We start from the raw sequence: 15192 nt of genomic DNA, 5'->3' as shown, positions 1-15192 counted from the left end.
TTGCATCTCCACCCATATCAGTGGGCCATATAGCACCAGTCACCAGTCACTACGGTCGCGGTGCGAAAATTTCTCTAACACCCGTTAGCAAATGGGACTTAGAAGAATTTTCACACTCGGCCCACTTTACATAGGCGCGCGCGCACGGCCCGTCACACAAACACCCAACACGAAGGTCCGCGGGAACGGGCACCCCGGACAAAATACGCCGTTCCACCACCGGGCAGGGGTACGTACGATTTTTCTTTCCCGCACACACGCACAATCACTTTTCCACACACAGGCGTAGAACCGTAGCTGGGTAGGAAGGAAAAACGGTTCAAGTCATCCCCGAGACGAATAACTGAAGACGTCGGTCGTTTTTGAAGAGCGAGCGAAGAGTGAAGCTTAACGCTGCAAAAATCGTCGCCACAGCCCCGGGACAGGATCCGAACGGTGGCCGTCCGGTGTGTTGCGCATGTTCCGCGCACAGACCGATCCTTGTGCGCCGGCGCAGAATCTTCCGAAGGGTGCGCCGAACGGTGGGATCGATGCCAAAAATAATGACACTTTTTCACGGATGTTTTGTGTTTCTTCTTCGCGTGCTTCGTTGTTCTTTTGGTAATGGTTTGGTGATGGAAAAAAAATCCCTGGTGGCCAGGAATGTGCCGCCAAATAAACGGAGCGAACGACACATTTTCAACCCAACCAACATTGGGAAAAGAAGATCGAAAAACGCAACACTCACGGAGACGCGATGTATTACCCAGTTTTCCAACGCTGTGTCCCCATCGGCCAGGGGTGGGTAGGGCCGAACGAAGGGGTAAAGGAGCCGTGCGAAAGGAGGAAGGATGTGTAGAGAAAGAAGTGTTCTATGTGCGCCACACGCCACACCTCAGCGCGCTCGAACGTCGAGCATGGGAATGATGCTGACGGATGAGCCACGATCGCTCCGAGCTACGCATGCGCGGCCGTATCGTACTCAGCAGCTCCAAAACACTCCCGGAGAAGCGGAGAGAGAGCGCTTTAAGGCGTTAAGCAATGGAGAAACAGCCCTTTGAGAGATAGGGAGATAGAGCGAGAGCGAGTGTGTAATGGTTGATGAAAATTCCTCCCCAATACTCTTCGTCCAGGGAGGGAGGTGTTCGCTTTTCCCGGAGACGCACTAACACTAAAAGAGGGTGGTTTGTTTTTACTTTTTTATTTGTTGCTCTTTCCAAACGTAGGAAGGAAGCGTGGGCAAAATAAGGCGAGGAGAGACGAGGACGAAGAGTTTGAATAATTCATCGCACACTTATCGTGCGTGTCCGTTTGCCTGGGACGTGGCCGTGCATCGTTAAACTAAAACACACCGCGCTGCTAAATGAAAAACACGAACACATGCCATGGAAAAATGGGAAAAGCCAACAACAGCGAAACAGAAAAAAACAACAACCACCCGTTATCCTAAAGGTGCGGCTTGAGATGGCTTTTTTGTTCACGAGAATCGTTTGTCCGAAAGACCAATCAGCACCGCGAGAAGCCGGTTGGTCATTTTTTTAACACCTGCCGCCACACGGACACGCTCAATTGATAATGATCCGGGCGGCTAGTGGGCTGTAAAATGATGGCTTACGGAGGATTAGGATGCATTTTAAAGTCGGAATCATTGTTGCGGACCGATTGATATCCTCCTCCGTGGGTGGGGTATTCAACCTGTCCGACGCGGGGAGCGGGGGGTTGGGGGCGTATCAAGTGTCGCCACAAAAAATGATATGATAAATGGGTGAAAATGAGCATTCTCGCACCACGCAAATGATTGTGCATTTCACAATGTGGATTGAAAGGGAAGAAAAATCAAATGGATGCTCAAAGATAGATGAAGATTGTTCATATCCTATTCGAACACTTTGGGGACATTGTACTCCTCCTCAGATAATTCAAGAGTTCTAGGTCAAGATTGCTCCAGAGCACCCTTCTCTAAACTACAGCTAGAAGATGTACAACTTGGCGACAACAATTTGATGCTTATCGATAGGTCAGGGTGGTTCAATTCCCATTCCCAGAGTACCAGAGAAGTTGTATATTGGGCATAGTATACACATATTTTCAAACTCTAATATCTGAGCATGACTATTAGGACAACTCCTCCATAGTCATCCCGCACATTTTAGGCCAAGAATTCTTCTGAGCTCCATTATCTAGGGTTCAACTAGGAGATCCTAGTCTGTTTTGGTTACAGACGGGATACGTTGATGCTCCAATAGGCCTTTTTTGATTTTTTGGAGGATTATTTGACTGTTAGCTATGAAAACTATCCAGTCTCTTGTTTAAGTGTAAGATTTCTTTAGCTGACATCTCATAGAACATTTATGTAGTGCTGGAATAAAGCTCGACTTAAGCAAATACATTATTACTTTGGAAGGTTTTAAGTGAAGTGATGAAATTCTATTTCCCATATCAAAAACCATCATCTTCTCTTGTGAGCTCGGAAAAAACCCGGTGAAGGACGTCTTATGGACAACCTGCGCAGCGCGCTCTCTCGCACGTAATACTAACAATATTTTATGTTATTAATAAACGTGACACGATCCCGCTGAAGAATCTGCTGCAGCAACTTCGTTGACCACTTTTTTTTTTGCAAACATGCAACGTGCAAAAAACCAAATTAGCAAACCAGGCGTGGAAATATTTGGAAACCAAAATACCTTACACCTTCATCAGCGTGTGCTCCACCGTGTTTGGATGGAAGATTTATTCTCCCACCTCGATCGGTGGTTATTCCTTCACCTTTAAGGTGTGGCAGTGCAAGAAGACGATGATGATACCTGTTAGTCTGTGGTTGGTGTGTTGTGAAATTTTCCTCCCATGGCACACACGCACACCAGCAAGAGAACAAAACTCCAAACATACACAACGATCCGTATTGCGAATGTGGTGTTGCGCGAATCATTCAAGAACAGGTGAAAATCATCGTGACCGAGGTTGGCTGTTGTTGTTTGCTTTTCCTTGGAGAGAGGCATTCCTGCGAGATGACTTCACAGCCACAGTCACGAAAGGTCTAATGAGTCAGCAGCTGCAGTGGCCACTACCGCCACCGAATATCGGTACGGTGCGAGGATGCTCCGCGAGGATCATGATTCGTTGCGCTGTCAAAACATGGTGTCAACGAGTGGGCCTCTCCGTTCTTTGCTTCACAGTCGTGCAAGAGACAACGCTTAGTCAGTCGGATCGTCGGGGATGGGAAAACAGAATGGGTCGGATCGAAGAGCCGGTAGTGATGGGGTAATATTTTTAGCCAGTTGCATGTCATACACATGCTGACACAATCTCTACACTATATAGGGGAGATGTTGATGATGACGGTGAACGCCTTGTACGATGGTAAAGTCTCACGAACGCTGCTAGGAACGACAACCTGTGGTACGGGTTTCCACCTACGAAGCGTACCCTTTAGAGCGGTTGGGAAAATTGGTTTGGACCGGTGTCTTGAGATGAGTCAACCGAGTCGGAACGTTTCCTTCTGATTTAAGACACTGCATTGAGGAAATTTTACGCTGAGTAGAACAGACGTTTCTGGTTCATTAAGACCAGAAGGTTGTATATTAAATTAGGATATTCTTTTGGCAGTCGAGCACCGACTAAATGTCAGCACCGCAATTCGACTTCCGTTGCTACTATTTAGTCTAATTTGCCCTTTGTTTACAAAATAAAACAACTTTGCTAGTTTTTATTTTTCCAAAATCCTTGATGCGCTTTTTTTCCACTCTCGCCGCTCGGAACGGACACTGAAATATGACTCGAAACGTATAAACAACAATCGCTTCTATGTCAATTCCTTGGCTCCGGTCCACGAGCTGATCTTTCAAGGTCCGCTACTCCTCCCATCTCGTTTTAGGTGGGCGGACAGTTGTACTAACCACATCGAGAGGAATACTGGCGAATTTCACAATCGTTGTTATATTCTCGGTGTTGTACCCCATCGCTAATTCGCTCCAAAACATTTCCACGCTAGAAGCTCCTGGCGCGCAACGCGTGTGTAGATGATTTCATCGCTCCCCCGATCGTAGCGATGCTCTGCACAAAGTGTGGCATATTTATGGTGAAATGTGTAGCCATTTTGCCCAGTGCATCCTGTCCGCGCCAGCAATCGTTTCATGTTGGCAATCGTTTTGCGAAACTGCACGCAAACACGATCCCACGAACGATCGTTTACGGCAGTTTAAGCACACTGATGGATGTTCCTTTTGTTGATGCGGGTGCAAGTCTTCTTACCAGCAAAACCCCATTATCCGCACATTGGTTGAGAGATGCGGCCAAACGCTATCATTGCAAAACACATCACACGTACTTGATAGCTGTGTATTTAATGGACAGTGATACTTGGCCAAACAAAACGGTTCGACACTGACACTTTTCAGAGGGAAGCAGGAAGCAGAGGTATCAGGTTTAATGGAAGCGCATGCTACCGAGGCATCGATCATCGTCATCGGCTTTCTTTCAGGCGGTCGAGCTAGGCTTCAAATGACTGCGCACTAGTGTCATGTAGGCTGTCAGAGTTTCCGTTTGAAAAGATCATCAAAGCAAGTGTGAAAAAATAGATTCAGTTTGTTGGGAAGATATTTATGTACACGATATTTTATTATTCCACCCTATCCAGAAGCTGGAAAGGCTTGGAAACTCTTAATTTTAGCTGTTCCACGTTACCACGCTGGAGTTCCAATGTTGCAGAGAAAATGACAGATGACATGGAGAGGAACATTGCATTGGATACCTGAACAGAACAGGTGGCTAACACCTGACGTTGTATTTTACGCAGATCATAAATAGTTTGACTTACAGCTAGGAGGATGTTGGATTGAATCATCGGTGTGACTGTGAATGGTGAAGAATCACAGTTTAATCTAGGACGAGACACGTCAGTTCGGTGAAAGAAGGAATGAGAAAACATCTCTTAATTCAATCATGATATAATGATTCATTTCTACGTTATTCTCATGACGTGACTATGCCAAAGAATGCTTTTTTATTTCAATACGTATTGTGTGGCTTTAAATTTACTTCACGTAATCTAATGATACGAAAGAGAACTTCAAGAAAATTGTATCTTACCCGTTTCATTGTTTCGTATTCGATTTTCAACTCACATCAAGCTCATATAAATCAATCACAAATTAATCTCCCTCCCAATCGTATATAAAAAGAAACATTCAACAAGAAAGACGATCGCTGATTGAAGCTGCTGCCTCAGTAAACATGTTACAGATCACCCAGATCATCCGCCACATCCCGTTCGGTTGTTCGGCAAAACTGTAACCATAAAATCAAGCAACCAAAACACTGCCCAAAACACGAGCCAACAAACATCCAGAAGACTGCTTACTTTCTTTCGAGCCCGAGGTCTGCGAAAGCAAGGCCAATGAAAACAAAATCAACAAAAATAATTCACAAAAAATGGGTAACAACTTGCGTGACACAGTTTCGTGCCATCTTTCCCGGTGCGTACCACGACGGATCATGCTCGCACGCCACAAAATCAACAGCCCGATACGATGTGTGGTATATAAATATTAAACAGGCGCAAATAAAATTACACTACGCGGAGAAAGGTATCAGGCAAAAGGTGGCCACCGGCTTGTTGATCTGTACCGCACCAGGGCACAGTGGATCCGAGGATTTTTAGGGGTTAAGGTCTAATTGTTGTGGTACGCTATGCTTTATGGTGGGAGTGTACCAGTAAGGTATGTCCAGTGAGACAAGGTATAGGGTGAAAACGACTACTTGTGGCTCTGATTTATGGCGACACGTTACGGGGCGCTGACTTTTGAGTGTGGGCGTGTGGAAATTAGGCTTCACTACCGAAGGAGGAGAGTTCGAAGGTATTGAGAGGGCGAGTGCATTTTCGTCTATTTTCTCTAAACTCAACTATCGAGATGTGTCTATGTATGTGCTGTTTTGTGAGAGGGAGCGTTTTATTATCATCCATTTTGTGCGACAGCGGTTTAAGCGGGTCTGTACAACAATTGCTACGATTTGCGGAAAGTGATACGATTGGTTCCACCATTTGCCACTGCAATGAGAAGACATAAGAGAAAAACAATCGTCGTTTGATATTTCCCATCCGGACATTGCTAGATTCTAAAAGGACGAAACGGAATGATGGATGGCAAAAAGATGGCTCCGAAAAGACGATTTCCCTTTTTATGAGGACAAGAAGGAAGTTTTGAACCTAGATGACATAGAACAGATCATGCAGAGAGACTCGAAAACGATGAATCATGCACATGCAAGAGGAAAGCTTTTTTGTGTAGAAGATCCGAAACATTGACACACTCACACGACACCGCACCCAAAGTCCTCCCCCAAGTATGAAAGCAAACAAAGGATGCAAAACCGAAGAAGACATTTTCTCCACGAATATGTATGCAACAGAAAGAAGGTTGCGAAGTGTGAAAAAGAAATATGTAAATGAACACCAATTTTGACGTTTTCTTTGCGTTGATGGAATTGGATCGGGTCGGGATATGCTTTTGCTCGAGTTGTGCTGCCTCAATTTTAAATGAAATGAATGATTCCGCACTCGGTTGGCACAGCAGCAAAACTTCAAAACGCATTAGTTTGCAAATGGTTCAATGGTTCCGTGAGGCGTTAGTGGCGACATGTGATTTTCTTTTTCGTTGGCAAAGTTAGTGTTTTTCACCACCTTTCAGTGGATGGGTTTTTGAAAATTAAATTACATTCCAATCCCCCTGTCAACACTTACCTTCGCACGTCTGTATTAAGCAGATCGACCGGTACGTCTTCTCGATCGTGTCCGTTTCCTCCAGCATCGTCGGAACCGGACCGTTCGTTTCGCGATGGTTTGGTTCCGAGTGGCCGTTCGGTTTAAGCTCCTTGTAGCACAGAAATGATGCTTCTACACGGATCGGAAAACAAGAAAGAAAAGCAAAAACACAAATGAATTAGAGAAAAGCAAGACGACTCGCGACAACTACAGACACACATTCTGCTGTGAAAATGTTGTGTGGGGGGGAAATTTCACAACTTCACGAAAACTCTAGACGAAAAGACATTTTTACACATGATTGTGATAAAGAAGGAGGTGGGAGATGGTTGAATTATTTCACTACAGGCAAAAGACATCGCTCCGGACCCACCCAATTTTCCCACCCGCAATGGGTAGACTCATAAGTTCTAAGTGATGAAAATATTTAAATAACTCTTAATTAAGATAACAGTGCACTCTGTCTTATAATTCTTATTTAAGAGCGCTGTTTAATGAGCATAATTTACTACATTATTGTATTTAATTATTTAAACTGATATAACATTTTATTCCTGGTCACGGCACCCAATTTGCTTTCATCTTATACAAACACAATTACATACAGCACCTATTCTTTATTTTTCGTTTCAGTGGAGCATTGTGCCGTGGGAAGAAACGCCTTAAGGTATGCAACATGCTTTCAATTCGACAAGATGGAACATTATTTGAAGTCTTATTCTTTGTTCACCTTTAAGCAAAATATGTTTCTTTTAAATATATTGATCCTATGCCCGCTTTTCCATCAACCTACTTGGTGGCGCCCTCACAAGCGGAGCGAATTTTATTCTGATCACTTTCAGTACACTTTTTCGCGTTTTGGGATGTTTCACCGCATAAAGTGTCAATTTATGGCTCCCTTTGCACGTTCTTACGAATGGGGTCGGGTAGAAGCCCAAGGGGAGGGAGAGCGGGGCAACCGAAAAGGGAGGAAAAACATTACCGTAGCACAGTAAAACGGATGCTGCTGCGTTGTTGGAAAATCCGTCAACCAGGAGAAGCAAACGAAAAGAGCTAATTTTAGAACTGGTTTGTGTTCTCGTGCCGTTTTTCCTGCACGATTTTTCGGTAGGTGCACGGTAAGGTGTGTGGTAGTGATGGTAACGGACGGTGATCGTTTGCGTACGAGAGCCGTACGTGCGTAGTGGTGCAAGTGTGCATGTTTTACGCTAATCCGGTCGGTAGGTTTTGTTTGCTGTGTAAAAGTTGGCCGACCTAAAACTACTTCCCAAAAGCAAAAGCACAATACACACTATTTCCATCCGGATCGACTAGCGTGTTGGGTGGTTAGCGTGCAGTTTTGCAGTGATGATGCTTGAGAATCTCGAGGCTTACTGGCAATCGAACGGCGACAACGACAATCGGTGGAAATAAAAATAGAAAAGCCATCTCTCTTTCCAACTCTCGTGATTCGTAGCAAGGTTTTCCTCTTTTTTTTGTTGCTTTTCTCCCTTGCCGCCATTGCGTGTACGATCAAGCAAATGTTTTTGTGTTGATCGAGGAGACACCAATTTTCAAGACACCAATGAACTAATTAAGAGCCATTCCGCTCAGAAGCATGCGTGATCAAGTTACGCATGACAATGTTATGAAATAACCATTTATCAAGTAGGGTCGATGATTGGGGCGAAATAGATAGAGCAAAGCAGACATGACACATTAGGCAACAATAAGTGATAATGGATATTTTATTGGTTAGAGACCTTTAAGTATCGAATTAAAATGTCTTCTTGAGGTTGCTGAGAGAAAAAGCAGAGTGGTACTGCTTCTCGTAGACCATCATCAGAATGGAAACATCAACAGGTGGGCTCACGGGAGGAATCTCTATCAACATTTTTTTTTTGTCTTTAAGTTCTACAAGTATCCACAAGATTAAGACATTTAAACCACGTGCTACAAGCTCTTGTTAGCTTGTTCCCTCAGATAAAATGATCTTCTGAAAATCTTGTACATCTCAGGATGTACAGCTAAGAGACTCAAAAATAAAAATCTAGAACAACCAATTAGGAACTATTTCAATGACGTACTTTCGTACAGAGTCATAAATATCGACGTGCTGGAAGACATAGCTACCAACGTCAACTTTACTATAACTAACGTCAATTGAATTTTCAAACCTGACCAGCTTCTAGCGCTTTTTTTGCGCTAAAGATTGCTTTTTGCAACTTACTCTCATCGATCAAGCAGTGACCCTAGCGCTGTCGGCGATCCTCTGACAGTAATTTGTCAACATACACATGGCATGGCATCGACACTTGCTAACGGATCGACAATCAACAACAAACCGACAAAGCAAAAGCACCTTTGCTACCGTTAAAGTTTCCCCACGGACGAGTTGAAATTCCTTCTTGTAACGACATTTCCTATTTCTCGAAATGATAATTGCCATCAGTGACATAATCATTCTTTCCGCACACTGTGCGTGTATGTCGGGTAAGATTTTCATGATCGAGTGTAACTTGAGCCTGGCGTAGCATGTGAGCTAGTTCTGCATTTTGTGTTCTGGTGGAAGTTTTTTTTTTGCATCAAAACGGACACACAACACTTTATTTATACGACTCCTCTAGGCTACAAGTTTTCTCTTTTTTGTTGAACAGCAAGACTCGAGAGGCGTCCCATTGATAGGTTGCCATCAAGACTTTTGTCACTTTATCGCAGCCGGTGGCGGGGCACAAACCATCGGGTGCCTTTGTTGCCTGGGGACGCCTGTACAGCGTTTAATGGGTGAAAAGCACCGACATGCGAATAATTAATTCACGCAACTGATCTCACCTCCAAACCACCCAGATCGAAACCACCGTGAGGCATGTTTTTTGCAGGATTCCATCTTACTTCCTAGATTTGCCGGGCTTGCCCAAGCATCTGTTTTATTTGAAAGATTAAAGAAATCCTAAATCATTTTGGGCGATTATTTTACGATCGTCGTCGGTCGTGAGATTCGCGGTATGACATTCGAGGAACGTATGCCGCTTCTTTGTACGTACAGCAAAGCAACAGCACAGACGACTTTCCTATAATCCCAAACGAGAGCAGTGAAAGATTTATATTCACTGTAAGAAACTTCTCGTGACCAAAGAGTATAAATGGGCAAATGGTTTCGATGATCACCACCTAGAGGGCGCCACATTACGGTGATCTTTACAAAGTTTGATCGAAGATGCTGCTCACGCGCACATGTACATACGCAGTAGCTAGCATGATCAGCACAATAGGTGGCCAATATGTTTTAAAAATAAACCCTTCTTGCCAACTTCCTCACAATTATCGGGTTCCTCACCGATAATCCCACGCGCTTGTACAACCAACACAGACATACGCACGCACTCTTTTTAAATGTCCCTGCCAAGAGCGGAATTTGTCAACTTGCCAAATCGAAACAGAAATCAACTCGAGGGAAGAAAAAAACACACACACACACACACACACACACACACTTCATATATTGTGGCTATTTAATTAATGTGTTTTTGTTTTACCACCCTGACCTCCAGACCAGAGGTTTCGACATTCGGGGCCTCGCAAAGTCCCATTTTTCATAATTAACCTACCGAGAGGGCGTCATCGTCAGAATGCGCGTCTGTGTGCCCATTGCGATATCTGTTGGACTTTGCGTTCGCACTTTCCTTAATTGAACGCAACTCAATTTACGCCGGATGGGGGAAAAATTGGCTAACTGCGGCGAAAAAACTTGCCGCCAACGTTTGTACACATTCCAACTGACAACAGTTTGACAGGCGGTTGTCACGCATGAATTGTGCTCCAATATTGACCTTAAATTGGTTCATCGCTCTTACCTTTTGCGTTAGCAAAGGGTAAAAGGAAAGATTAAAGGGAAACGGTGTGCGCACACCCACATATCCACCGCTTCAACCCAAACATGAATGATCAATGGCGCCGGTGCAATCCACCCTGTGACGGGGGATTACGGTAATCGCATTGTAGGATGTCAAGGTAAAGGAAATTGCAAGATCGGACGAGGTGTGGCAAGAAATGTGTGACGCAGGCTCGGGGTAATCGGCTTTCCACAGGGGGGGTTGAAAGGTAGTGTCAACGAAGGGAAGATGGCAACGATACTGATCACCTAGTGCGCAGGATTAAACGAAGTATCTACGAAGATTCTCGAACATGCGACGAAGCGACATGTGCCGATTTACTCTCTTTCGCTCTCTTTCGAGAACTGGAATTGCCTAAGATTGCGGCAGAAAACAACTTGTTATTGTTGTCATCTTGAATGTAAACAAACATGGCGGTAACCGGGTGTCAGGTTGTCCTAGTGTTGTTTGTACACAATTGCGAATTCTTCAAAACGCCGGCTAGACACTAAACACTAGCCACGCATGCGTCTAGAGCAATTCTATTCAGAGTCTGCGCGTGTACAGATCGTGAAAGATCTTACCAACATTAGCATGCCACGGTAGAGCGATGTCTCTCTGTGGACACTAAACAGCTGATGTGTGCTGTGTTGATCTTTTGCCAGCTCAAGTTGTTCTCTCTTTTACGTCTTGCGAGCGCTGATGACTAACACACTTTGTTGTTCTCCAACACTCTTCGGCTGGTGGATTCCTTTTGCATTTTCTTGCGAGTATTGTGGTTTTCTTGTGCTGTTTTTCCTTTTCGTGCAAGATTTTCCTGTCCCACTGCCAAAAATAGCTCTATTGGAGTTAGATGCGTGGCATCCGGATCGCATTTTCACCAGCGACTTAAGAGCTTCTAGTGCGAATTGGACGTGTCTGGCTGGTGACTAATGCAGATCGGAATGCGAGTTAGATTGAGTCTGGAGAGAATCGAAAGCCGAATTTCAAACCAAACGAAATCTATACAAATTTCATTCAAATATGGCAAGGTTTTCAAGCCAATAAATGCAACTGGAGAGAGATCCACCTGGGAACCACAGACAAATTTCTCCACCAAAACAAAACAATTATCGTCGTTAAAGCTGACGAGTTGCTTAGGCGGCAAGTCTTATCACGATCATCACAACACGAAGGCATAAGTTTAAGCGACTACCACTCTTACCCCCGTACCCCGTCTATTCGACGATCCATTGACACGCATCACATTACACTTTCCGCAGTCTAATGATACGCATGTATATTTGCAAACGCAAAATGTAAATCGATGCACCGGGGACTGGGGGTTTTCCTCTGCTTCTTTCCTATTAATTAGAGCGGCTTATCACCGGACATTGCACGGCAAAGAAATCGCAATGCTGTATGCAGCTAAATGGAAAATCGCGCAGTCGATGTGCGCGCATTTACAATTTTCCAGCTCGCACCCCCAGGCTGGCTCGTCATAAATCAATCACACGGATGATTCACCTCCCTGGCCGAGCTGGGGATATGCATAAAAAATGACTTCCTTACTTTAAATAGCATTTTTGCTTTTGCTGTTATTGCTTCTGTTTTCCTCCGTACCGAAACGGCATTATCATGATGATGATGGTCGTGCAGGAATGAGGTGTTAAGTTGATTATGCCAAGCGAGGGAAGTCGATTTCTTAAACGAGTTTTTTTCGTATTTTATCTTAGAAGAAAAACTGAAAAGAAGCTTTTCATCCAGAGACTGTGCATGCTGCTGCTTGTCAATCAACATGTCGTGATGAAAAATAGTATCAGAATGTAAGGCTCGTGAATCAGAGAGGTATCTAGACACATCACCTGTACCCAGCAATTGGTCACTTCTCGAAAAAGGTGTCAATGAGTAATTGTTTCTATTTCAGGTTTTGTTTATCGAAGTTCCGTTGTAAATCGCGCGATGAATCAAAGGATCAAAGACCATGATGCCATGCGCCAAGTTCTAGAATGTGCTCACGGGTATTATCTTTTTTAGCTCATCTAAGATTATTCGTTTACTCAGACTCAGATCAAAGCATCCTTCAAAGAGTACGACTCAAGATCACGCCAAAACTGGATTCAAATCCGATTACGCGTTCCATACGCAGCAGTTTCTACTTTTAAGACTAATGGTCTTTTAAATTATTTTCAAGCAATATTTAGGCATGTCAAGTGTAAAAGTTTTTTTTAATTTTTTTTATAAAAATAAGTTTCTTACTAGGTATGAAAATGGTAGCGCAAACAAATCTGTTCCCAAGACCGATAATCATTTCCCATTGTGTATAGTTGATAAAATGTAAGTGCCCCTAGCGGAGGCTAGCTAAACTGATCGCTTGCTTTTCCGACCGCACAGTAGCTTGCAGGCCGGTAGTGCTTCGTTTTGGCTCTTATTTTCATAATTCAACTCAAAAGTTTTAAAAGAGAAGAGAAGATTTTCAAAGTAATCATTTCATTGATCTTTAAGTGATCTTTTCACAAAGAAACTGTACAAATATTAATGTGCAAGCATTTAGTAGTATTTTACACTTTCGCTGGCGAGACCTTTAACTCGTTTAGCTTGGTGCAGAGCTCTTCTATTGCCATTTCTATTTTTATACGCAATAAAGCTGTTCAATGGCACAAGCTTCCGGACGCTCGCGTCTACTAAGCTCGATTAACTAGCGCTTCGCGATGCAGATGTCACTAGAATATTCAAAGAGAAACGCCAAAACGTATGCTCTGACGAGCTGCAAAACAAATGATTGATGAGCACATAAGCTCATAAATCATGCTTTCCCACATTGCACAACATCATGTCTGGTGCGCATCGATCAAACTATCGTTGTTTATCGACAGCTAGACGAAAATCATTATTCATTGCTATAAGAAAAAAAAAAAAAAACATTGCCATTGGTTTGTTTCAAATTCATTATTTATTTCCTGTTCATTTCGTACATTTCAATTTATGTTGCGTTGTGTTTTACATAATATAAAAAAAAACAACCTGTATTTACTTTCACATTCGTTACGGTATATCGTGCTCCAATGATAATGTGGCAAATCCTTTAGCGATGGCAGGGATAAAGATGATAATGGGATGAGGGATAACAATGGGAGGAAGGCTGGGATATGATTTGATTCGAGTTAAATACAGTTGAAACATAAACATCAAACACGATTTTCGATTGGTGAGAAGAACAAAAACTGGTACAATAACACCACTCGCATCCAATCGAAACGAAAGTTTCGACAATTCGTAATTATTAAACAGTTGCTTCCTTAACACAAATTTCTTAAAGCCTTCCTGCCAACGAACGTCACGCATCGCTGCGGGACAGAACACGGCCACGGCATATATCGTTCAAACAGTTCGGGATTGTTATCATTTCAAACATTTTTTTTTACTATTTTTTTGTTAAAAGCGTGTAGCCTTCCGAGTGAGGAAAGCACAGCAGCAACGACGGCTAAAACATAAACAGAACAGTGTGTGGTGCTGAAGCAAACAGACACGATCACACGTTCTCACAGAAAGAACAGCTCTGTTCGGCGGGCGTTCTTTTGAATCGTAACAAACCCGTTAAACAGATAAACAAAAAAATAAATAGAAAACCCTATACATATAAAGATATAGAAAGCAAGACAGGTGATCAATAAAAGCAACACAGCGTTTACGACTACATGATCGAGTAATTGCCCCGTGTCCACCTAATTGCGATTAGGTTACAATTTCAAAAACTCAAAATTGCACTTCTTATCATTGAAGCGTGATCATTCGATTCGAGCTGTTGTGTTCGCGTAAAGGTGTCTCGCGAGAAATCGCCCTCTTTTTTTCGACCATGAAGACGTGATGATAGTGCCCGCCTCCCCATCTACTGGGATGAATCCTTTCGAGAGGCTGAAATTCTATCCGATTCGGTCGATTTACTGATTCGCTCTCCAATCGCTGTTTGCCACCGACAGCTCGGCACAGGTGGCCGCGTAGCCGAGATGATTCTCGGCCAGGCAGCAGTACCGGCCTGCGTCACCTGGGAAAAGAAATCGTTCTTTTAAAGACATTTATGTCGTAAAGCTTCTCCCCGGCTGTTGGAACATTTGGTCAAACCTTCATAGGCCACCGGCAACGATAGACGGCAGACGCCGTTGCGATACTCGGGCACAAACTTGTAGCCCTCCTCGATCGGTGCCTCGTTCTTCGTCCAGCGAATCGATGGTGCTGCATCGCATGCTACGATGCACTCGAAACGCGCCGGTTGTCCACTGACAACTGCGATGTCTTTCAATGGCTGCAACAGGATGTGGAAAATCAATGCGATTAAAAGCAATGGCTATAATTTTTGGAACATAAATGCCGGATACTTACAGCGACGAACAAGGGTGTTTTGGTAGGAACTCCTTCCTCCTGGTGCTTCACGTTCGGCGTGCTAGTCGTGGATCGATTAAAGCCCTGAGCTGTTGGATCTGGATGCACGCAAAAGTGTGGTACGTACGGGATTAGCTCATTGCAGGAGGTTGGAGGTGAAAATATCGAGCGATGGCTTACAGAGCGCGTAGCAAATACACACACACACACTCACACACTGTTATATATGCACACACACAC

At 43.8% G+C, this 15192-nt stretch overlaps 1 protein-coding gene across 1 annotated transcript in view; it reads right to left on the bottom strand.

Annotated features, from left to right (window-relative positions):
• The window catches only part of LOC126563475 (titin), a 136839-nt gene that overhangs the window by 83367 nt on the left and 38280 nt on the right, over positions 1–15192 (bottom strand). Inside the window, 1 exon segment of the mRNA XM_050220120.1 lies at positions 6722–6874. Coding sequence (XP_050076077.1) covers positions 6722–6874 — 153 coding nt within the window.

The sequence above is a fragment of the Anopheles maculipalpis genome, chromosome 3RL, assembly GCF_943734695.1.
Source record: "Anopheles maculipalpis chromosome 3RL, idAnoMacuDA_375_x, whole genome shotgun sequence".
In the NCBI taxonomy this organism is placed as follows: Eukaryota; Metazoa; Arthropoda; class Insecta; order Diptera; family Culicidae; genus Anopheles; species Anopheles maculipalpis.
The sequence above is the reverse complement of the archived record's forward strand: the minus strand, read 5'-3'. Positions and strand labels throughout refer to the sequence as shown.